Genomic DNA, 23,520 nt, shown 5'->3' with positions numbered 1-23,520 from the left:
AGAAACTGCTTGGATGGAAAGGTTCATCATTTCATTAGTTTTAGTATGCTTGTTTGAAAACAGCAACTTCCAGATGGTGTCTGGTGACTACCACATAATCAGAGGAAATTTCATATTGGCTTTATGCCTGTAGACATTTGATATTTTATACTCTACCAGAAAGCAATAACAACTTGTCCTGAAAATTTACGCTTCAAATTGATGCATGCAGTGTTAAAAGTAACAGTTCATAGTGTCACAGCTGTCTGGATATTTGAATAATACTTGGTTAGTGGCAGAACAGATTCCTCAGTGGTCTTGATTAAGGAGGGGGACAAATGCAAATTATATCAAAAGATTGAATTTTTAAAGCAAAATTCTGAAGAAATATTCTATATTCCATAATATGTTTATGTAAAGCAATTTATGTAAGTGGTGTAATTATTATATGCTTGAAACTCCAAAATACAAAAAAAAAAAATTACACTTAAGAAGTGGCCAGTATGATTTATTTCTGTTTATTTCTTTAGCATAGTTAGAATCACATTTACATTATAGTAAGTACAAACATTAAAAAAACCTCGTATCTACTCATCCTAATAACTCTTTGGTCTTTGCTGTCAGCTGCTTTTCAATTTCTAAAGAAAAGTCATCTGTCATCTGCTGTATCTGTAACACAGAATTTAGAGCAAATTAGCACATGCATCAATAGACTTAATACATTTGTACATCATTGGTTTTGAAAAGGGTAATCAATTTTATTAAGTAAAACACACACAAGAAATTACTTAATATTTACTATGGTTAATTTTCAGATGTCTGAATAGTTTACGTAATCTTAAAAAAAAATGTGTTATTAACTGTTAACTGTTTTCTTCTCCAATATCAATACTGAAATGTTAAGTATCTGATATTGATGCCTATTTCATTTTGTCTCGTTAAAAATTACTAAGCCCTAAATTAACAATCTTTATTAATGCACTTCAATTTCTATGATCATCTAAATTACCATAATCAAACTGCTCAAATAAATAACAACGTATAGGAATAAATAAAACAACATGAAGTGTAAATTTCTTGCATAATAGGTACACATCAAAAAATCAATCATATAAAAATAAGAAAATCTCCATATACCTCAACATAAAAAAATAAGTATACAAAACTTAGTTTCTTTTTACAACTTTGATTTTAAATATATTGCATTCTTTTTCTAACTAATCAACCATTAAAAGGAATGCATGTAAATCTGAAAAAAAAGACATCTGTGTATAATTCTTTAACCTCACGACTTTATTGCCTCACCTTTAACAACTTTGAAAACAAAAATCACTACTCCCTGGCTCAGCTTTTACAGATCTCCCTGTCAGCTCATTGTTTAATAAGGGACACTTATTTTCTCTAGAAAGGAGCATTCCACTTTTTTTCAATAGTCTGTCTAGTCCTTCTTTCATTAATTGTATGAAAATCAGTGATGAAAAGGACCTCATTCTCTAAACAGGACTGTCAAATCAGCAAAAAATGAAGGTTCTAATACTAATATTAAGCATTAATCCAAACATATTTAAATATATTATAATGTAGTTTACAATTTCTAGGTATTAACATGTATGTCTGCATTTTACATGCTTTTTTAATATTTATACTATTGTTGATATTTTTATATTATAACTAGAACATAAAGACTCACACACAAATGTGACACCTGAAAACACAGCTCTTCACAAACATGATTAAAAGAAAATGCAAAGCTGGTGGCACTGAGCACTGCTTATAATCACTCATAGTTGCCCAAAGTATTAAACATCGTCCTTAATATTTTTACTCTTCTGCCCTATCCTTCTTTTTGGTCTTAGATGTCAGAAGATATAGTGTAACTGCCCACCTCTCTTTTATATAAACTAATTTTTTATAGAATTTTAAGTTGTTTTTGAGTAAAATATTTAATAAATAATTGCAATAATTGTGAGGATTATTATAATGCAACATTTAGTGCATTAAATCATTTCATTTGTGAGGCACATTAAGATTTTCACAGAGAGCTATTAGAGTTATATAACAGAGAGCTGTGTGGAAGGAGCTTTGTAAGATAACAGTACAACTTTTCAACAGCTTTGAAGAGGATCTGGCAGACCTTTTTATAACTCAAAACAGGCAGTCCTCAGCAACGAGACCTGAACGAGAAATATCACTAAGAGCTAGAAGGAAAACTTTCAGGAACTTGGAGAGACTCCTAAACTTATTAGATACACCATCATTGGAGAAGGCAGTAAAATAAAGCATCTGACTAGACCAAGTTAATTTATGTAGTAGTTGTCACATTGGTGCTTAAAAGATCCTTATTTTTATTTATTTATTTTTTTTTAATGGGGCAATAATGAGTGTTGAAGTTACCATGTGATTACACAAATCTTCTAGAAAATCTTATATTGGGGTACTGAAGAAGAAATTATAAGAGGACGTCAAATTTTTGATTCTGGAAAAACATAAGTGGACTCCACCCTGGCTGATAAACTTTAGACTGGACCATTTTGACAGCACAAAGGTTGTCTGCACATATTTTATAAACTTAGGAGAGAAACATGTTCACCTCTTGTATTTTTTCTAGTGAAGGCTGCTGCAAGACCACTGATCTGAGCCTTTCAGTCTATTTATTTGTAAAGAAAAAATTGAGTTAGCATATTTGGCAAGTCAGATCCATTTAAAGCAGGAACAAAATATTTATGATTTTTATAGTCCTCCTCTTAAATGATGCCATAGTTATTAAGGCTTGGAAACTTCTTAATTTGGCAACTTGTGGGATGCATTTCAACAATTTACAAATTACATTGTCCACTGGCTGTCATCTAACTGTTATCTCTGGTATAAACTGGATCAGGATGTAGTCGAATGACATTGCCAGGAGTCGCATCAGCTTCTAGAACCTCTTCCAAAAAAAATGACCATATTTTTGCGGGTGAGGGAAGAAAAATTTCTCCAAGAGAAGGAATAAATAGCTCAGGGTCGGATTATCTCAAAATAGGGGCATTTGCAACACTGACTAATACACTAAAGAAATAAAGGCAGCAATATAGATTTTGTATAATACAATGGTACTGAAATGTGAGCAGAGTCCTCATAAAAATCGTGCAATTAACTGATCAGTCCCTATCCTCAGCTATGATCAGTGTTGGTCAGAGATCAAAAGAGCGAGATCTCAGCCAAAACAAAGTTTGTTAAGCACACTTCTCCATATGAAGGCAAGGAGATCAAGAATGGCCACATAAGGTAGTTCAGGGTTCTACTGAGAAGATCCTTGGATGACCCCAGATGCAGGTGAACTAGGTGTGGTTTACTGGGAGGATTATAAATCCTAGCTGTTATGGGAATTTCCTTCCTTGTGTACATGAAGAATGCTGCTAGAAATAGAATAGCTTCCATTTTCCAACTCGGGATGTTTTATTGTGATACTCACTGGAACAGGCATATGATCTAAGTGTATGTAAAATTTGAAGTGGTATTTAAGAATGCTATAAAATAAACAAAACATACAACTAAATGTATCATTTCAGTTTATAGTAATATAATATTACTTATATAAACAGTTCATGTATATTAAATAAGCATACTAAATACTTTAAACATTAACTGCATTTTCCTTATTAAATGACATGATGGCCTAACTACCATCCTTAAGTGTACATTTAAATAAAATGAGCATACTGTAAAGGTTTTGGACATAGCATTCTCTAATCCACTTAATTAAATTCAGAGTCACAAACAGGTCTTCTCATATTACTGAATGTAATATTGTATACAAGATGTTGGCAAATTATTTTACATTCTTTGGTATAAAATTAATTTAATTGATTACAAATGTCTAAACCAGCTATGTTGAAAACACATGAAAAATACTGCCAACAAGTTATACATGTGAAACTATGTGAGGAAAAAGCAAATTAGAAATGTTTCATTTTTATAATTGACTGGCAAAATACCCACGCTTCGCAGCGGCGAAGTACTGCCTTAAAATTTTTATTAAGAAGAAAATTAAACCTTTTTAAACTGAGTGAAAATATACCAATAATTATTTGTTAAGGATCTCTTTGTTTACTACATTGTGAGTTCGACCCTCCGGTTGTAATATGACCAAGCTGTGTGCTGAGCTTACTCTTGAGCATGCAACATACAGTTGGCCATGTGAACAGTAATCTTGTTTCAAATCTCACAGCTTGGATTGCTGCTGTCATAATCTGTTTGAGTTTCATGGTTTTGTTTCAATTACGACAGTATTTGTAGGACTTGTGTTGAAGAGACATTCGTATACAACCGGTTTCATCAATAACTTCACATCCAGCTTTTGAGAGTTTAAACATTCATAAACATCAAAGTGTCCACTACTGAAATCATCACCTGTGAATCTAAGATGTCTAAGAGGCATAGGCGGCTGTCGAAAGGTGTAAAATATTTGGCCATTTTGGTACACTAGAAAGCGACAACCGAACAATTCAGCGGCAGCCATCAACTCACATGCAGATCCATAGGTGAAGGGCTTAAGCATTTCACTCTTCTAGTGCTCCTGTGTAGAATAATTATCTCCTGTACCGTCATCAGTCCACACCTTGAACCTGTCCCAGTCATTCAATACATAAGACACAATGTTCCTTCGGATATCAAGAGTGAGCCCGATATGGCCGTGCAATATGTAACAAAGAGAATGGAAAAGGTAGGTGCCATCTCCGGGCATGGAAACAACTCGGTAAGTGACAGTTCTTTAATCGATGGTGATCACCTCGATAGACATTTTAATGGGGGTACGGTTGGAATGATAAAGGAAATGGGTACCAGAACAATGTAAAGTAAGTCTAAAATACCAACACAATAACTATCATTGTAATAAACGAACAATAAAACAGCGGAGAAGCCGTGGATTAAATTAAAAGGCTGTAGTTATCAGCAGGGAGATGTGAATCCTGTGGCGTAGCAGGGAAGGGAATGTAGAGACTGGAGCGACGGACGGCCTTATATAGGCAGGCAGCCAACAATGTGGGAGGCGTTGAGATGGGGGACCCAATGCCGCCTCACACGGTGACCGAGCTGCAGGCTATGGACGTATATATGTACGCAAGTAGGATTCAGTTAGCGTTGGGAACCCGCGTACCAAATTTCTTGAAGATGGGCCCATAAGTAACAAAGACCGTTGAAAAGTTCAATATGGTGGCTGACAGTGGCATCATACCACCGAATAAGTACGTACATTGGTTTCAGTTAGCGCAGGGAAGCCGCCTACCAAATTTCGTGAAGATGGGGCCATAAATAAGAAAGTTCAACATGGCAGACGTTGTTGACCGTTATTGAACGTTATGACCGTTACGTGTAGAATTTCGAAATGAAATCTACTTAACTTTTGTAAGTAAGCTGTAAGGAATAAGCCTGACAAATTTCAGCCTTCTACCTACACGGGAATTTTGAGAATTAGTGTTGAGTGAGTGAGTGAGGGCTTTGCCTTTTATTAGTATAGATTAGTGATGAGTGACAGACAAAAGATATGTGCCACCAAATGTTGTTAAAAGTATTACCTGTTTTTCAATCAGCTTGATTGTATCTTCAGAAACAGATGCTTTTGACTTCTTAGCTTCACTGATAGCATTGGTTCTCACTTTTCTTAGAGATTCTTTAGCTTTGTTGGTGAACTGCTTGGCAAGCTTAGCAAGGTGCTCACGGTGCTCTCTTGTAACTCTAGTCATAAGACAGAATACAAACACAGCTCACTTTGGGCATACATCTTGTAACATTATACCACCTTATCATGAATGATTTTCAAAAGCAGAGTCAAGAGTATTAATGTAAAGAAGAAAAAAAAAAACTATAATGCCCAATTACAGTATTTCAAAAGACTTGTTAAAAAACCCTAAACTGCTAAGATGGATGCATGGCAGAATCTCTTTGGGTCATCTTTTGCCTTATCTGCTATATTCGTCTCTGTTTTTTAGCCTCCTTAATATCCATCTTTATAGCTGCTCTCATGTTCTCATACGCCCTACTATTCACATTTTAGTTATGTCTTATACGAGTCATAACAGCTGTTTTGTTTTTTTTTTTTTAAATCTGCACTCTTCCAAAACACTGAGAACTTTATTATATTATAGTCACTAGACTCCTCTACACCATCAATTCTGTCCTGGTTATTACAAAATAGTAAATCAAGGCTTCACCACATGTTGATTTGTGTTAAAAAAACAGTCACTGATTACTTCTAAAAACTCCTGCTATTGTACTCCACTACCTGCAAGGTTATCACAGTTAATATTCATATAGATAAAGTCCTGCATGACTATAATGACTTGTCTTTTTAATATTACTGAAAAGATGTATACTGAAATTACTGACAGCATTGGGTGGTCTGTAACACACTGTTAAAATAAGGTCTCTTTCCCAAATGCTTTCCAAGCAAAGCCACATGTCCTCACTAACATGGGGCTTACCATCCAACTGAAGAGAATTTTGTCTGACATAAACAGCAACCCCATCTCCTTTTCTGTTCTGTCTATCCTTCCTAAAACTGTATATCTCTCTATGTTACACTCATCCCCTTCTTTGTTATTTAGCCAGGTTTCTGTTATTGCTGTAATATCATAATCATGCTCTGTTACTTAAAACTCTACCTCACTTGTTTTATTTTTGATACTTCTAGGATTAAGGGAAGCTATTTTTAATGTTTTACTCATTGTACTTTTGCATTTAATGATTGGATTAGAGTTTACATTACTATGCATTTTTATTTTTAAACTATTATTTGCTCCTTCATGTATAATTCTAAACCTGGTCTGTCCTAAACTCCTTGCCCAATTCCTTAGTTTAAACAACCCTAGACAAACCACATATATGCCTCCCCCAACACATTGGTGCCCCTCTGGTTCAGATATAACCCGTCATGGTGGAATATATCCTATCTGTTCCAAGATTTGAGCCATGAATTAAGCCTTCAGAACTTCAGAGGAGACTACCTAGTCAATTTTGCTCCTCAGTCTTGCACCTAACTCTTTAAATTTTGATTGGCGAACTTACAGAATACCCTGTCACACACGAGTGATTAAGGAGCAGCTAAAAACCTGATGAGCAGCGCAAAACCACAAGGCAGGGGACAACAACTGTGTACTAACCAATCTCTCTTTTATTTTAACAGGAAAGACGAGAAAACACCACCTTAACCTGAAGTCCCTGCCACTTCTGGGTTCCCTTCTTTCCTCCAGTCCTCCTTTGATGACGTCACACATCCCTGTGCTTCAATCCCTCTAATGATTGAGTCCCCAACTATCACTACCTCGGTCTTTTTGGAACTGGTTTTGAGGTAGCCATTGCGGCTCCTCATGTCTGCCTACCATCTCAGTATCTTCAAAGACACCGTCCAGTTCCACTAAAACCTGAAAATGGTTTTACACTTCCAGTTCTGGGGTTGATGCCCCCAGACAGTGTGCACCATTTACCTTACACCTTGTGACAGTGGCCCACCTACCTGTCTGGTCCGGAATCTCCTCCCACGCATACTATCTCTCTAAAGGACACCTAATCTGGCATGTCATTAGATATGTATGATCTCCACAACAATCTTTATTAAATGGACCAAAATAATGCTACCTACTGCAAATAACAAGCCTATTTGGTTACTTAGGTGTTTTTTTCATGGTTTTGCTTATAAATGTGTGAGTATTATGCATGCCTCCTTAAAAGGCACTGAATGTATGTTTTCTAATTTAATGAAAAAACCTGTTATATATTTTATTATATGTTGCAATTTGATTATACATTATTTTATGAAAATTTAAGGCACCCATATAGAGTGTATTTACTTGCACTGGCTGACACCCTATCCGGGACTGGTTCCTGCCTTGTGCCTGATGCTGCAAGGATACGCTTTGGGTGAATAAACTCTACAATGGATTAAGCACATTCACAAAATGTACGGATGGGTATTTGCTGTTAAGGAATAAAATATTTTAACCCTTGCATTAACCCCTTGTAGGTGATTGTCGCAAAATCACTACAAACCGCTTTCAGCCTGAATGCAGCCGAGGTGGCGTATGTATCCTGTCAACGCCAGTCGATACATATTCGATACGTACCAAGGATCGTATTGGAAGCTCTGGTCATGCCATCTAGTAGTTGTAGTGGAAACTACATCCACCTGATGGAAGTGAAGTGTTGGTGTGGCCATGCACGTGGATTTTGCCAGCTAATTTCGAGAAATTGTCTAAATTTGAGGAAAGTTGTGCTAAGATAAAAATACATGCCAGCTTATATTTCACTTGTGTGCTATATTCAAATTAACAATCTCCCCTTAATTTAGCATCTGCTTGAAAGCAAAAACACACATTTCTTTTTTTATATAATTGTAAATAAATTTAGGCAACAAGGGGTTAAATATGTACTATGTACCTGGGGACAAAAGTCCTTAAAATGGTGTGTTTTCCAAATAAATCCATGCAGAGCTCTACATCTGTTTACTGCAAACATTGAGTTAATTTATTCAATCAACTCTAATCACAGAAGTCATTAATTTGAAATGCAAATCATTCTTCTGTACAATAACAGCTGTAAATGAAATTTTGTCCATCTTAAAAACAAAAACACACACACAAACAAAAAAACAGCCAACATATATAAAAGTATTAAGTAGTAAAAATAAATTACAGCAGAATTAGATATTAGTATTTTATATTAGGACGTGTGCACAATAAGTTTTTCAAATAATCAGTGCTGATAAAACCACAATTTTACACTAATGCAGATTATACATGGATATACAGCAGATATTCCCCTAAGGAAGAAAACACATTTAGACTGAGACAAGAGACTGTAAATAAGTACAGTAGTACAAAAATATTTTGAAAATCCAAATAAAGTACACATAAAAAAAAGTAAGCAACTACACACACTCACGTATAGGTTGGCATATGATAGTAGCGCAGTGTGCAGTAAGGATACACATCCTGCCCTAGTCTTAGCAGCAGCAAACACAGTAAGATGAAGGCAGTGGGAAGTCCCTGTAAACATCTTGTTTCATTTAGTTTTGTTATCTGCATTTTTGTTCGGTAGAAGATGCACTGTATTCACTGGAATAGCATATTTTGACAGTGTAGCTGTATGTTTGCATAGGCATCATCTAGTTGACATGTGAGGGATACATGGAACAATATCCTTTTGCAAGTGCTTTTGTAAAATGCTCAGTTCAACAACTGTTGAAAAAGTGTCATGTTACTAGTTCTGCAACTTGCCCTAAAATCCTTGAATGAACCAAGAAGGTTGTCACCAGCATTGGTAGATTGAATGGAAAGAAATCTTTATATTATCAAAACAGAGGAGTGTATCACAAAGGTCAGGTCAGTGTGTACTCCACAATTTGTTTGCTAGTTTTTCAGGTATCACCTGGTTTTTGTCCCCACGGGGAAATTTGGCTTTGTACAGAAACTCTTTATATAAATAGGTGAGTGTAGGGAAAGGCACTATATAAATATTATTATTAAGTAAGTAAGTAAATAATTACTTTATAATTAATAAAAACTATAAAGAAAGAAAATTGTAAAAAAAAAAAAAATATATATATATGTTATTCAATCCCAGCCTCTGGGAGACCTCATGCAGACGTATTGCAGTTGGTATAAAGGAGCCCCCGTAGCATTTCTTGACACACTTACGCTGAATAATTAATTGGCCAAAAGTCCTCAGTTTTATTGTGTCAGAGAGAAGATGAGCAGCATTGTTCATAATGGCACTCAGTTTCGTTTTCATTCTCTCCTTCGCTATGACCTCCCGGGGGTCCAGAATGTGTCTCATAACTGAACCTGCCCATTTGATTAGTTTGTTGATTCAGTGGACCTCTCTTGAAGTGATGTTACCAGCCCAGCACAAAACACTGACTTACAGAGTTATATAAGATGTGAAGGTTGTCACTGTGTCGACGCAGAAGTTAATATAACTTGTGATGCATCTTTAACATTTAAATATACCAGGTCCAGTTTGTAACTAAAATATGCATGACTTGCTTTGAAAGAGCTTTTTAAAAATTCGATTTGCTAAGATAACAAAATGAAAAGCAGAAGTAAGATAGTTATTTTCTATTGTCTTTAATGAGTAAAGGAAGCCAGCTTTTAATTGCTGCAATGAATGCAGACTTGTTCTAGCATAAAACATCAGGGATAAATCAAGGAACTCAGGTTAAAGAGCAGCTTTTAGGGTACTGGAGAATTGATTTAAATCTACTATTACAGGTAAAATTCCATTACAATGAATTCCCAGGGAGCTAAAAAATGTTTTGTTATAACTTTCTTTAACTTGTGCCCAGGCATTTGTAATCATTTCAATAGCTTCTTTTGTGTTAATTTTAATCTCCTCTTGCCTACAAGTTATGCCGACGAGAATTTTTCTCAGCATTTCCTTGTGATAATACACTTTCCCGAAGTGCGATTGCAGCGTCTGTGGAGGATTGTGTGTCCGTTGCTGGAGCAGGGCAAAAACAGGCTCATAGCACTGCAGTGAAGTGACACAGAAGCAAATCATAAAAGATCAGGGTCGCGCCATAAGTCCCTGTCTTGCACCCCAAAACACGAGGCTGAGTCTTAGTACTTTAGGAAAACCAACTTTATTCAGCTTGAAACAGGAACGGCACACTTATTTATTGTAGCGTGATCTGCCACTCTGCTATACACAGACACAGCAGTCAGGCTGCATCACCCATTGATATCTTTTCTGTTTGCTTTGGCGGAGAGACGCAGAATATCTTTGAGCCAGTTGTTAGCCCAGCAATAGATAAACAGTCTTCCATAGATGCGTAGAACGGACTTTGCGATGCTCTTCGGCATGTCGTCCAGTTAGGGGAGGTCCCAAGAGAGTTTACAAACCTCACATTTTCTTGTATGAGTGCTGCATTAATAGGAATGTCTCTTGAACGAGCATCACTGAACCACATAAAAACTGCTTTTTCGACATTTCAAATGCAGTAGTTCACATACGTTTGCAACCCAAGATTTTTTTTCTTTTTTTGCTCTGCCTTTCAAGAAATTTGACAGTGTCGAGGGTGATATTCTGAATTCACTGGCAACGTCTTTTTTTGCTGCAATCGAGAGCTGCAAAAATGTAAATTTTTTTTCTATTATGAACTGTTATTGTTTTTTCGTGTCTGCCGTTTCTATAGGAGGGTGACAATGAGTTAAATTCCAATGGATGTTTTTAAAATGTTGACAAGCAATAAGCAAAAGGTATCACTGAAAACCACAGGAAACAAAAAGGGCAAAAAAGAAAAACATTACGAGGAAAGTTCGAAGAAAGAAAAAAAATTACAATGTTTCTGTTTGTGGATCGTTGTGCACAACTGAGCTGTGGCCACAGAACTAGCTGCTCTGCGGATGATTCATTCAGGCATTTCAAGGTCTTTTGGGCACTTCACTATAATGAAAGTATCTGCTGAATGTACTTCGTAGTAACAAGATTTCTACAGACTCGCGTCATATGGGGAAACTGTTGGGACCATAAAAATACTTTGTTGTAATTAAAATTTCATTGTAAAGATATTTGTTATAACAGAATTTTACCTGTACTACAACATCAGATTCAACAGCAGAGGCAAGGGGAAGAAAGGGTGTGTTTAATGACGATACAAGCTAACTATTTTAAAATATGAATAGGTTACTCCTGAAAAACAGATATCACAATATGGTACAGTGAGTGGAGTAATACAATGCAAGACATTTTTACACACATGCAAATTATATTCAAATACTAACATCATAATATATATTCATTGTGAGAAAGGCGCTATATAGCACCCGACCCGGCACAGACTGACGCAGAGGCACGAGTAAAATCCAAACAAGTCTTTTATTTTCTTCAGCTGAAGGTTCACATCTTCCCCGTGAACCCCCCAGCCACAACACAGTCCCAAAAGCACTTAGTCCACAACACACAATCCTCCACCTTAGCACCAACACTCCTCCCAGGCAACCTCATCCGATTCTGGCTCCTGAATGGGACGCTGGCCCTTTTTATAGCGCACCTGGAAGTGCTCCAGGTTTGTTGTCACCTGTTCCTAATTGTACTTCCAGGCGGTGCTGTAGAGGTGTCATTGTTGGCTCCAGGATCCTTGCAGCACCCCCTGGCGGCCACCCCAGATCCCCACAGGGTTGTGGAGAACTCCATCTCCCATGGAACCCTGCGGGAAACTGAGGCACCTTCGCCAACCAGGGAGGCTGCCATCAAGCATCCTGGGGGAGGTACGGAGGAGCCCATGGCTGCTTCCCCGGAACATAAGTAGAAGGGGCGTCCCAGCCAGGCATGGGACCTGGCTACCCGCCACAGCATTTTCTTACAAACTTTCACCACAAATGAAATGAAATATTTTTTCTTTTGCAAGTACAGATATTCTCAAGGTTATGGACATCCGACCTACGAATGGGGCCACAGCTGCGACGCATGCTCCTCAGTAACTGCCGCTCCGTCATCTTCGGCCTGGGGACGCTGCAAGCGGTGGCTGGACGGAGGCTGAAGGGGGGGCGATTTCACTGATTGCACAGTGTAGTGTCCCTCGGGCAGCTCCCGGCAGCAAGTGGTGACCCGTGGTCCATAGTCACCAGAGCCACAACTATCGCTCATGTGCAGGACAGAGGCTTGATGGGGTAGTTCGCTTACTGCTCCTGACTGGACGCAGGCTGGACGGAGTGGAGGGGGGCGTTTCACCGCCCGCCCACCGAGAACAAACGGGGCAGCCGTGTGTGGTGGGTGAGCAGTGATGCTGCAAGCGGTGACCCAGTTGTGGCATTGAGGGTGAACGGGACAGCAGGGGGTAGCATTGTAGGATGGCTGCCTGTTGAATGGGGGTGGTGGTGGGCAATTCACTACCCGCCTTTGGCCGCACTGTGTTCGTTCTCAGTGGGTGGACGCTGCAGGCAGCATACTGTATGCAAGTGGAGGTGACTGTGTGGTGGGCGGGTGGTGAACTGCCCCTCACCGCCCCCATTCATTCTCAATAGCTAGCCTGCTTATACTGTTACGCACATAGCAGGAAGTTGTCTCTAGTCAGTAAATCAGACGTGTTGACGAGGGGTGCCTTCCTGCTGTGATAGCCTGTACAGTGCTGTGCAGAAGAGCTCATCTTAACCTTTTGTCTTCAACCTTCAAGAATGTCTCTGAAACACAAATCTGATGCAAGTGCTGGTGATACAGTAAAAAAGAGAAAAAATATCACCATTGAAAATAAAGTAAAAATAATAAAAAGTTCAGAGAGAGGTGAAACTCCATCAATCATTGACAGAGCACTTGGTTACAGTCGGTCAACAATAGCATTTATTAAAATAATGTACCTGTTCTGACTGACATACAAATTCAACTTAAGAACAAACCTACTGTTCCTATCTCTATAGCACTAAAACATAAGTAACATGATAGTTATAATTTGTTACTAACCCTCACCTATTCTGTTTCTGTTCTCGGTACTCAAATGTGGCAATTGGTGCCACGGCCCACCTGCTAAGTTGTTTGCCTGCCTATGGTAAAGTCATCCCTGATGGAGGATCACAGGAATCATTGGAAAAAGGGGTCCATTCATCGGATTGGCTGGCCGAGCAACGTTTCAGCCGTGGAATGGCTAAATGGGGAGGCAGCTTGATGGATGAGGTCTCCAGGACTCTAAAAATATCCAAATCTTATTATGTGATATCATCTACTGTTAAATTCTGCTCGGTGCTTCTAAAAGTTTTATTATTATGCTGTATTAAGGATTTGTTCTGTTCTGTGTATTGTATTGACCCCCCCACTGCACGCCCAACCTACATGGAAAGGGGTCTCTCTTTGAACTGCCTTTCCCAAGGTTTTTTCCATTTTTCCCTAAAATGTTTTTTTTTTGGGAGTTTTTCCTTGTCTTCTCAGAGAGTCAAGGCTGGGGGGCTGTCAAGAGGCAGGGCCTGTTAAAGCCCATTGCGGCACTTCCTGTGTGATTTTGGGCTATACAAAAATAAATTGTATTGTATTGTATCTCGTATATAACCCGGGGACTGCCTGTATTCGGTAAAATTTTCAGTAGACTAGATGGAACAGATTGAAAGAAAGATAGTATAGTAGCATAGGAATTAGTACAGTTGTTATATAAGAATAAAGCTATGGTCACATTAACTAAAATACCAGAGAGAACTGGTGAGTATTTAAACAAATATTTAAAAAATTAAATTTAAATGGTCCTCTGATAAAGGTTCCTGACTAGTCCCAATTAGAGATTACCAGAAAGTTGGAGCCACAAAGCTAAGCGAGTGCTCACCAACTTTGTTAAAATTGGTGTTTGGAATTCTGAGCTCTCCGGCATCAGTAGATATCAGTTCAGGTTGGTAAGATACAAGTAACTATGACCAGTGATCTGTAGTGTTGAATTGACAGCTTCACGGACAGAAGAGTTTTGATCATAATTGAAAACTGTACAGGCAGAAAGTGTAGATGAGTCAGGCAAGGTGAGATGTGCAAGATTATATTAAAACTGATTTTTTGTTTTTTTGATGTAACAAAGTAAAATACAATGAGCACATCAATTTAGCCATGTAATTTAAAAAAAAATAAATTAAATCTGGTATGTTGTAAGAGTAATTTACTTTTTCAACAAAAGCACAATTTCTAACCAGGAAAATCAATGAATATACTATGCCTAATACTTTGTTCTGCTAAATATTCTATATTTGTTGAGAAACTTACAAAACACTGGAAACCAAATAAAGTGATAATACTTCCAGCTAATCAATATTCATTTTCAAATAAAGAAATGTCACCATCACATGTTCAACTAATGCTTGTTTAAAGTAGTATTTGAATACTTGAATAATATTTTTTTTAAATTGGGCCATCCATCAAATTAAGATGCCAATTCTAAGTAATAAGAAACACATCTCAGGCTTTGTTATTTTTAATTTTGGATTTTTTCTTGGAAATGGTTGTGAGCACCTTAAAAAACCCACAAGATTGACAGCTGAAACCATGGTAATAATTCCCCAAAACTGTATTGGTAAATAACTTAATAATATAAAGATATTGTAGTGTGTTTTGGGGTAAGTATTTTAAAAGTAAAATACAATTTTCCATTAACAGAATTGACTTATCCAGATCAGAGTCACAAGGAGCAAGAGCCTATTGTAATGACACCGGAGCAGGAATATTTCATGGATCAGACTTCAGTCTGCTAAGGCACACATGTCCTCAATCATTCATACGCAGGTAATTCAGAGTTGCCATTCAACTTAACAACTAAGTCTCTGGAATGTGGAAGAAAATCGGAAGTACACAGTGAAAATATCGGCATAGTCATACATGGTATGTTAACTGTATTTAGATTCAAATGTTCTTCTGCAATTATGAAGAAAAAGCACAAATCAAAATACTACAAGAGTGCCACTGCATGTGTTCAGTTTTATACAGGCAAAAATATGCAAGCATTTTACCACTTTACTAAAATAACAGTTTGATTGTTTTCCTGCAGTCCAGAAATTTGGCTTAATTTATCTAAAAAAATGATTCAAAGTAAGTATTTTTTTTTTAAAATATGTATTCAATAAATTGATTTAAAAAAGTTTAGAAGCTATAAGTTAAGCATTGCTGACCAATTGTTTACTTGAGGTAAAGTGATGGGGCTTATTATGAAAAGGTTGTTGACTTTAAGTATGACTTTACAAGTGGTTTTATTGAGGTGTATGGTCAAAATTATTTTTATTGGTAACAAGATTATTATCATAAAATTATTTTGCAAGATAGCAATAATTATTCCAATTGGTAGTAAATAATATTTTTTTATTTTCAATTAAAACAATGTTAGAGAATTCAGAAACAATCAGAAGATCCAAGACTTGAATTTTTTTCTAAAAGAATAATACAAATGCAAAATTGTGAATTTTATTTATAACATCTGCAATATTGATGTGCTTGTACTTTTATCCAAAGCAGTACTTAACCAAATATTTCATGTAAATAAGTTTCAAGCTGAATGGAGAAAACATTTATTACATGTTAACCAATTATTACATGTGAAATTATAAAACACACTATATACATATTCAAAAGAAAACAATATATGCATAAGTACAACTGAAGTAAAGACATTTACAATAAGTTGCTTCTTGTTGTCTTCTCGAGCAGAAGTATTTAACTTTTTCGAGGAGCAACACAGTTCTGACATATCTGTATATCTTTTCATTGGCAGCACAATACAATACAATGACATTCCCATTATGGAATCTCTCAAGACAGTACAGAGATCAATAGTGAGGGGCACTCATACTGATCAAAGTCATTAAACGTGCATAGCCCCTAAAAGTATCCATCTACTTCATGTCCAGTCAAAAATAATCTGTAGCAGTTTTTGTAGCTGGGTCTTTGGTTTTTCAAAATTATTTGAATAATTTTCAAAAATCTCACAAATGCCACAATGCAGAAAATGTAATGTACTGTATGTTACTGGTTAGTCCAAAAACTTAAATACAAAGCTTCTAAAATCAGAAAAAAAAAACTACAAAAAAACTAGAAGTTGCAGCAGTGGTAGTGCTGTTGCTTTGCAGTAAGGAGATTGTGGGTTCGCTTCCAGGGTCCTCCCTGTGTGGAGAGCGCTTTGAGTAGTGAGAAAAGCGCTATATAAATGTAAAGATTATTAATTATTATCTTCTGTATTATATTAGTCTGTCTTGTGTGTTACATGATTAGGCTGACACTTTCTATAATCCTTGTTTATCAATAAGTTTGAATTTTTTTTGTTTCAGAAAAAGTATGCTTCAGTTATCTTGATGTAAACCTAAAATTTGGAAACTCTGCTCTACAGAGAAAAGTATAAAAATAAAATGGGAGCCTTACCAACATATGTAATTATTGGCTTTGCCAAAGGGAAAGTCAGTAATTAATAAATTGTTTAATTAGCACTGATCCGTTCATATTCCATAATCAAAGCAATAATACAAACAAATCTTTTTGATGGTGATTAATTTTCATTACATATTTATAAAATATATCTTTTAAAATAAACTACTACTTATTGCATTTGGCTGTCTGGAAAACTGTCAAATGGTGTCAATGTTTTTTTCTCAATTCCAGTACTTAGCTGTAGTAATCACTTCTACTTACATTGTAAGAGTTCAAATATATGAAAGTGAAATTTAAAAGTATGAAACCTGTGGCTTTTTGCTTTATTCAGGCCATTTAAAGTTTGTCTTAGAGTCAATTACAAATTGCCAGGTAGGACGCAGAGGAAAAAGTAAGAGTAATTCTTTGGCAAAGTCGATTTGTCTCCCTGGAAATGAAAAGCCACACACTCTGGTAATATGCAGCAGTAGATGTTACTCAATTAAAGAAGTTGTCATCTTTTTATTAATACATTTGCACAACAGATTAAGATTAATTCACATATTGTTTTCATATTAATAATTTTAAATGAATAATGTTAATTAATAGGTTGTGATAAATAAATAAAAATATAGTGAATACATTAAGTTTTATTTTCTTTAGATATATCAAGCTTCTTTGTTAAGCAAGCACTAGATGAAAACTGCATCTTTTTGCAAGGTATCATTAGTAAAAGTCTTCAACACTTGCATTAACTCCCGCTTCTCTCCAGCTTGCTTACATTAACACAGTGGGCTACTCCTGCCATCCTAAAATGTTTAAATGCAAGACATCATAATAAGCTTGTGTCAATCAAGTCTGTGCACTTTGTACTCACAAACTACTGATTACATGGCTCCTTTTGGTTCTTGAATGGATTACTGCTTTACTAGAGTAGAAGACAAGTGACCAAATCTGATTCAGCCATGGTTTCGACAGCTGAATCTGCAGAGAGATATTTATTCACCAGACACTCAAAGACTGTTATCAAAGCTAATAATAAACATATTGCCATTAAGTGCATCAATTTACATTTAGCTAGGGGACAAAATAAAAGGTTTAAATATCTGATCTTTATATAAAGCATATGACAATAACCCTAACCCTAATTCTTATACAAATAAAATGCACTATATTCTTACAAAGGCATTATTTTCAATTACGCAATTCATGATTCACAGAAACAAGTTCAGATAAAAAGCAATTTATCACTTCCTCACCTACTGAATTATGAAACCCCAGTAACTCAGTTCAAAATCACAGTGGGACGGAGCCTATGTTAGCAGCATCTGTTGTAAGGTACACCACACTCATTCATAATTGGCCAATTTTAGACTCTGCAGTCAATCTAGCGGATTGTTTTGGAACATAACAAAAAGGCCAGAATGTATGGGAAAAAATTGAAAACTATACAAACTGTACAATACACATAGACAGCATCTGTGCCAGCATATAAGCAAAGTACTCTTGGACTGTGAGGCAATAGCAGTAAATGAGTTGACCGGTGGACACAGGTTTACACCCTCTAATGATGGTGAACAAGTTTCACAGATTTCATAACAATGTCATAAACGCTCGGTCAGCCTGTCATTTCAGTAAGAGAAGTGCAACAGTAGTAAAAAATGCATTATCTTTTCCATTTGTGGCTTGATAGGAAACATATCTGTTATAAAACAAATAAAAAACAAGCACCAACTGTATAGACTGTCCAGGACACAGTTTATTTTTTTAAGGTTTACTAAAGAAATAGTCTTCAATTACTTACTTAGGAACTGGCACCTTGATTACTGTTCCATCAACCTCTGGGTTCAGGTTCATTCCACTTTCTCTGATGGCTATAGAAGCAGACTCTGTAGCCTACAAGTAAGATCAAAAGGTTTGCGGTATTAGTATAGTAATTACTGCCATCTGGTACAAGATGGAGTTTTAGAGTGTTAGCCTTCCTCACTTTTCTACAACATGATAAAATGTTTTCAAAGCTATCAGGAAGTTATAGTGATTGAGACTAACTTTGAACACATAGTGAATTGTCATATTTACATCTAATACAAATAAAAGTGAAAGAATTATTTATTTTCTCTTGCTTTTCCTGAGAGATGCTTTGGGAAGATGTCTGCATTATAACTTGAATAATAAAAATACAAAAATCTTAGCAGTGCAAGCAGATGCATACAATATACAAAATCTATAAAATAAGTTATTGATTAAAGTATTCTGTAAAAATTGGTAATTTGCAAATAAATTTGAATGATGTTGCCTTCAAAGAATTGGTAAATGTTCAGTACTGTGAAGTGCAGGATAGACTGGCATCATCCATTTTGCCGGGCAGGAACCCTAGTTTAGTGGGCTGCTTCCATAAACTCTTATTTCTAGCTGTAAAGTCTCAGCATGTCTGACAGGGCTCTTCACCTGAATGCAGCTTTATGCCTTATCTGACATGATCATCGATACCAGACCTTATAAAATCAGCAGGAATGTCTCATTTAGGCATGAGCTGGAGACCCAAGTTTTGAACAAAGGGCTATAAATTAAGGATAAGCAACATTGATGGAGAAAACTTTGTATCAGTGGTCAACCAAGAAAATGGGCTTATGTGCACCCATTAAGCCAATGACAAGACCTCTTCTTTTAAAATCCTCAATCACACCCTAACTAACTCTGTTGTCATGTAGAGCTCAACTCTAGCCACCGATAGCCAGAAAACATAGTTGATAAGGTGTGGCCACAACAGAGGTTGAAGCAATCCATGGAATCCCTGGAAGGGTGGAGTACTTGTCTATACTGGAGTTAAGAAACAGCAAGTGCATGAGCAAGAGTGACAGAGATAGTACGTTAATGTGTTTGCCTTGCTAATGACAAGAACTGACTAATCACCAGTAGGCCTAGCAGACATAGCCTGCAACCAGAAGGTGTGACCTAAGGTGAGGAAGAAGGTGAGCTCCTTAATAAAGAAAGAAAGCATACTGAAAATTCTTCCCATGTCTGGAAAAAGCCAACCAGGAAAGGAACAAAGAATCTCTCAGCTCAACCATAAGCATTTCTGTGATTCTGAGAACTACCAGATATTAATTGTAATTTAATAGATAGGACAAAGCCAGTTAGTTTATTATAGCTTAGGAGAAAATTTAACTAAAAGATAACGATCCTATGAAGGATGAGTATCTTCCTAAACCCAGTAAGAAAGTGCAGAACAGCATCTCATATGCATACACACTCTAACAGAGAGAGAGAGAGCTATGTGTGGTGGTGGTTGGTAACCCAGCGCAGAGACTACAAATGAATGCCACTGTATAAGAGAAACTTAAATAGCTAAATCCATCTTGAACACACGAATTGAAAACTCAGAATTCATAAGCTATGTGCCTTTTTCTATAAGAGAGGAAAGCTCTGTCTAAGCTAAGATACAGAATTCATACGTTATGTGTATTTTTCTATTAGGAGAAAAAAGTTCAACTAAGCCTTCATAATTTTATGTTTTGTGTTGTTGTCTTTTTGTCTATACATATATATATATATATATATATATATTTTTGCATATATCCATCTCCTATTATCCTTATGTTATAAATAAATTATATTTTATTTCAACAAGAGTGTATCGGTTATCTGTGAAAGTAAAATTGCTCAAATCTCTTCATATTTCTGAAGTCCCGACTGGAAAGTGAAGCAGACACCCCCTTATTCAACCTACATTCTATCTGATGTCCCATTAAGGGTGTGTTGATTGTTTTAATTAATTACCATAATTGTAAAAACTGATAATTGAGTGATCATACACCCCAAATTACATTATTTTTAGTTAGTACTTCTATTCATGGCAGCAACTTACCAATTTTCAAATGCAAGGTACTGTAATGTTTCACAGCTGCAAATCCAGAAAAGTTCTTAAATAATTAGGGACTCTGACAGAAACATAGCAGTGAATTCTGTGGCCGTCACAGTCATCTGATTTTAAGCTAGTCAATAATTTGCAAAACCTCCGAGATACACTGGAAACTGTTGTGCCGCACTTTTGCCATATTGTAGTGGCCATGATAAAATGAAGTTGGGACTTAATAAACAAGTATATCAGCATGATTTGCAAAGAAAAGTGGTTTATGTTATCTAGAACTTAATCAATCATTAGTTATATTGTAATACTTGTCTCTGTATTTTTCACTAGGGAACTGTATACCTTATTTCTGATAAATGCTTTCTCATTCCATTTTTCTCTCAGAATCAATCACATAACAACTGTATCTACACATGTTTATTTGAGAAGTGTCACAAAGGAATCATATGACCCAGCTCACCTTTGGCTTGAAGTTCTTCCATGGTCACAAACTTACTTTTGTATTCATTATGCATTGACTATGTTCTTTGTTATGAACATTTCTGCTATAAATTACAACTGTGCCGAGTATTAAAAAAATGCAATATTTTTCCAACCACATAATTTTTATTTTTAGGGCAGGCTGTGGTGCCAATCTCTCATGACCTTGAAATTGATTAACTAGCTTTGAGGAAGTATATGTGTATACTGTATATGCATGTATTTATGCATGCATTTTAAAATAGTCATCAAATTTTACACATTAAGACAAAGCAGCAAACACAAATATCTTTTGATATAAAAGGTATTTACTGGGCTGCATAAAAATCAGACTTCAGCTGACTAAATTGATATGATTTCTTTAAAATATTTACCCCATCACTTAATAGATTTGCATTTTTAATCTAATCCGCAAAATGCCAGCTCAGAAGGGGACAACATTATGGCATGGCAGCAACAGTTTAAAACTATACTTGTTTAACTTACATAATACATTTTAATTGCACTGTTAATTTTGCCGGAGGGTAGGAATATAATCAAAACCTCCTTCAGACCACCTAAAACTTGCACTAAGTGATTTCACTAATCTACTACCTCCAAATGGAATTTAATTTTCTTAGCACAGTGGTAATTCTTAGTCAAAATTGGAGACCCTTCTGCTGAAAGCAACTGTGATATTTCTCTACTGTTGGTTCCCATTACTAGAGTACAACAAAAAGGTGCCATTTAAAGTAGCTTGAGCTTGTAGTGAGGATCCCTCTAAGTGCTTCTTTCCACAGCTAAGAGTCATGTGCAGGTTTAAAGAACCACATCTGATTCATATATACAATATAACCTCACCTGAAGTACAGCCTGCAAATAAAGTTTGATGATTCCACAATCCAAACCTGTTTTAAGAACCATGACCTAACGTAAACCTGAAGACATTTATTATTAAGAATGAGCACAGAATAGCCATTTTTAAATTTGTACTTCAGCCAATACTCAGAACAGGGGCTATATAAAGTTAACACCCATATGTTTCTGTATTTAGGGTAAAAATAAGAGCAGCATAATAAGTGTCAGAAACGTTATGCTTAAACTTGTACATTGTATATTCCTTTTTGTTTATTTGTTATTACTGCAACTTGTCCCTGGGAGACAAGCATTTCATTATTTACAAGACAATACACTTGAAGCTTCACTCTGAAATATTTTTTTTATATGAAAATTCACATATACAACACCAAAGCTACTTTAAACTTGAAGCATAAACAATATAATATTGATATCATTTTAGCTCCTGAGTACAACTTCATTTGTATTATTTCAACATGATACTCTATGTCCTTTCCCCGTTTTGGCAAAATAGTTACTGTGTGGTGTACTCTTACTTTTATAATGAACTAGCAAAATACCCGTGCTCCGCAGCGGAGAAGTAGTGCGTTAAAGAAGTTTTGAAAAAGAAAAGGAAACATTTTAAAAATAACGTAACATGATTGTCAATGTAATTGTTTTGTGACTGTTATGAGTGTTGCTGTCATCAAGGATTTGATTACCATTATTTCTTTCAATCAGGTTCGTATTTGGAGGACGTGTTGTGTTCAAGTTACATTCTGCGTTTGTCAACCATTGTAAAGCTACAACAAGTTTCATTTATAACTTTGTGTCCACGTTGTCAGAGTTGAAACATTCAGAAATTGAAGTATCCACTACCCAAATCCCTACCCGTGAATCTAAGATGTTTAACAGGCATTCCTGGTTGTCCAAAGGTGTAAAATATTTCCCCATTTCTATACACTTGAAAACGACAACCAAACAATTCCGTGGCAGCTATCAATTCACATGCAGAACTTTAGGTTGACAGCTTAAGCATTTCACTACTATAGTGGTGCTGTGTAGTATGATTGTCTCCTGTACCATCATCAGTCCACACCTTGAACCTGTCCCAGTCATTCAGTACATAAGACACAATGTCTCTGCGGATATCAAGGCTGAGACTGATATGGCCATGCAATAAGTAAGAGAGAGAATGGAAGAGCAGGAGCAATCTCGGGGCATGGAAACCACTGGGTACGAGTCGGTGAAATTGTGATTGACGGTGATCACTGGAACAGACATGTTATTCGGGGTAAACTTGCACCCGTTAAGAAAGTATGAAGGAAGCCGAGAAGCGGTGGAGCAGGGTATGAAAAGCAGAAGTCAGCACCAGGAAGACATATGTGAGCAAGTAAGGAAGCCCAACAATCACAGCCTTGAAGCGTTGGAGTAAATGAAAAGGCACACGTCACCAGCAGGAAGATATGAAGGACGGGAAACGATAACAGGCATGAAGTGGTGGAGTAGAAAAGAAGGGAGCAGTGAGCATAACAAACAGCTGA

General features: G+C 36.3%; 1 protein-coding gene across 1 annotated transcript in view; it reads right to left on the bottom strand.

Annotated features, from left to right (window-relative positions):
• Positions 1-471: 471 nt before the first annotated feature.
• mrrf (mitochondrial ribosome recycling factor) overlaps positions 472-23,520 on the bottom strand; it is a 108,365-nt gene continuing 85,316 nt past the window's right edge. The window contains exons 5-7 of the mRNA XM_039762820.1: positions 18,614-18,705; positions 5,538-5,697; positions 472-648 (exon numbers count right to left, since the gene is read on the bottom strand). Coding sequence (XP_039618754.1) covers positions 571-648; positions 5,538-5,697; positions 18,614-18,705 — 330 coding nt within the window. The 3' untranslated portion in view covers positions 472-570. The remainder of the gene's footprint in view (positions 649-5,537; positions 5,698-18,613; positions 18,706-23,520) is intronic.

Source organism: Polypterus senegalus, chromosome 9 (assembly GCF_016835505.1).
Source record: "Polypterus senegalus isolate Bchr_013 chromosome 9, ASM1683550v1, whole genome shotgun sequence".
NCBI lineage: Eukaryota > Metazoa > Chordata > Cladistia > Polypteriformes > Polypteridae > Polypterus > Polypterus senegalus.
Note: the sequence above shows the minus strand (reverse complement) of the source record. Positions and strands in the feature narration are given on the sequence as shown.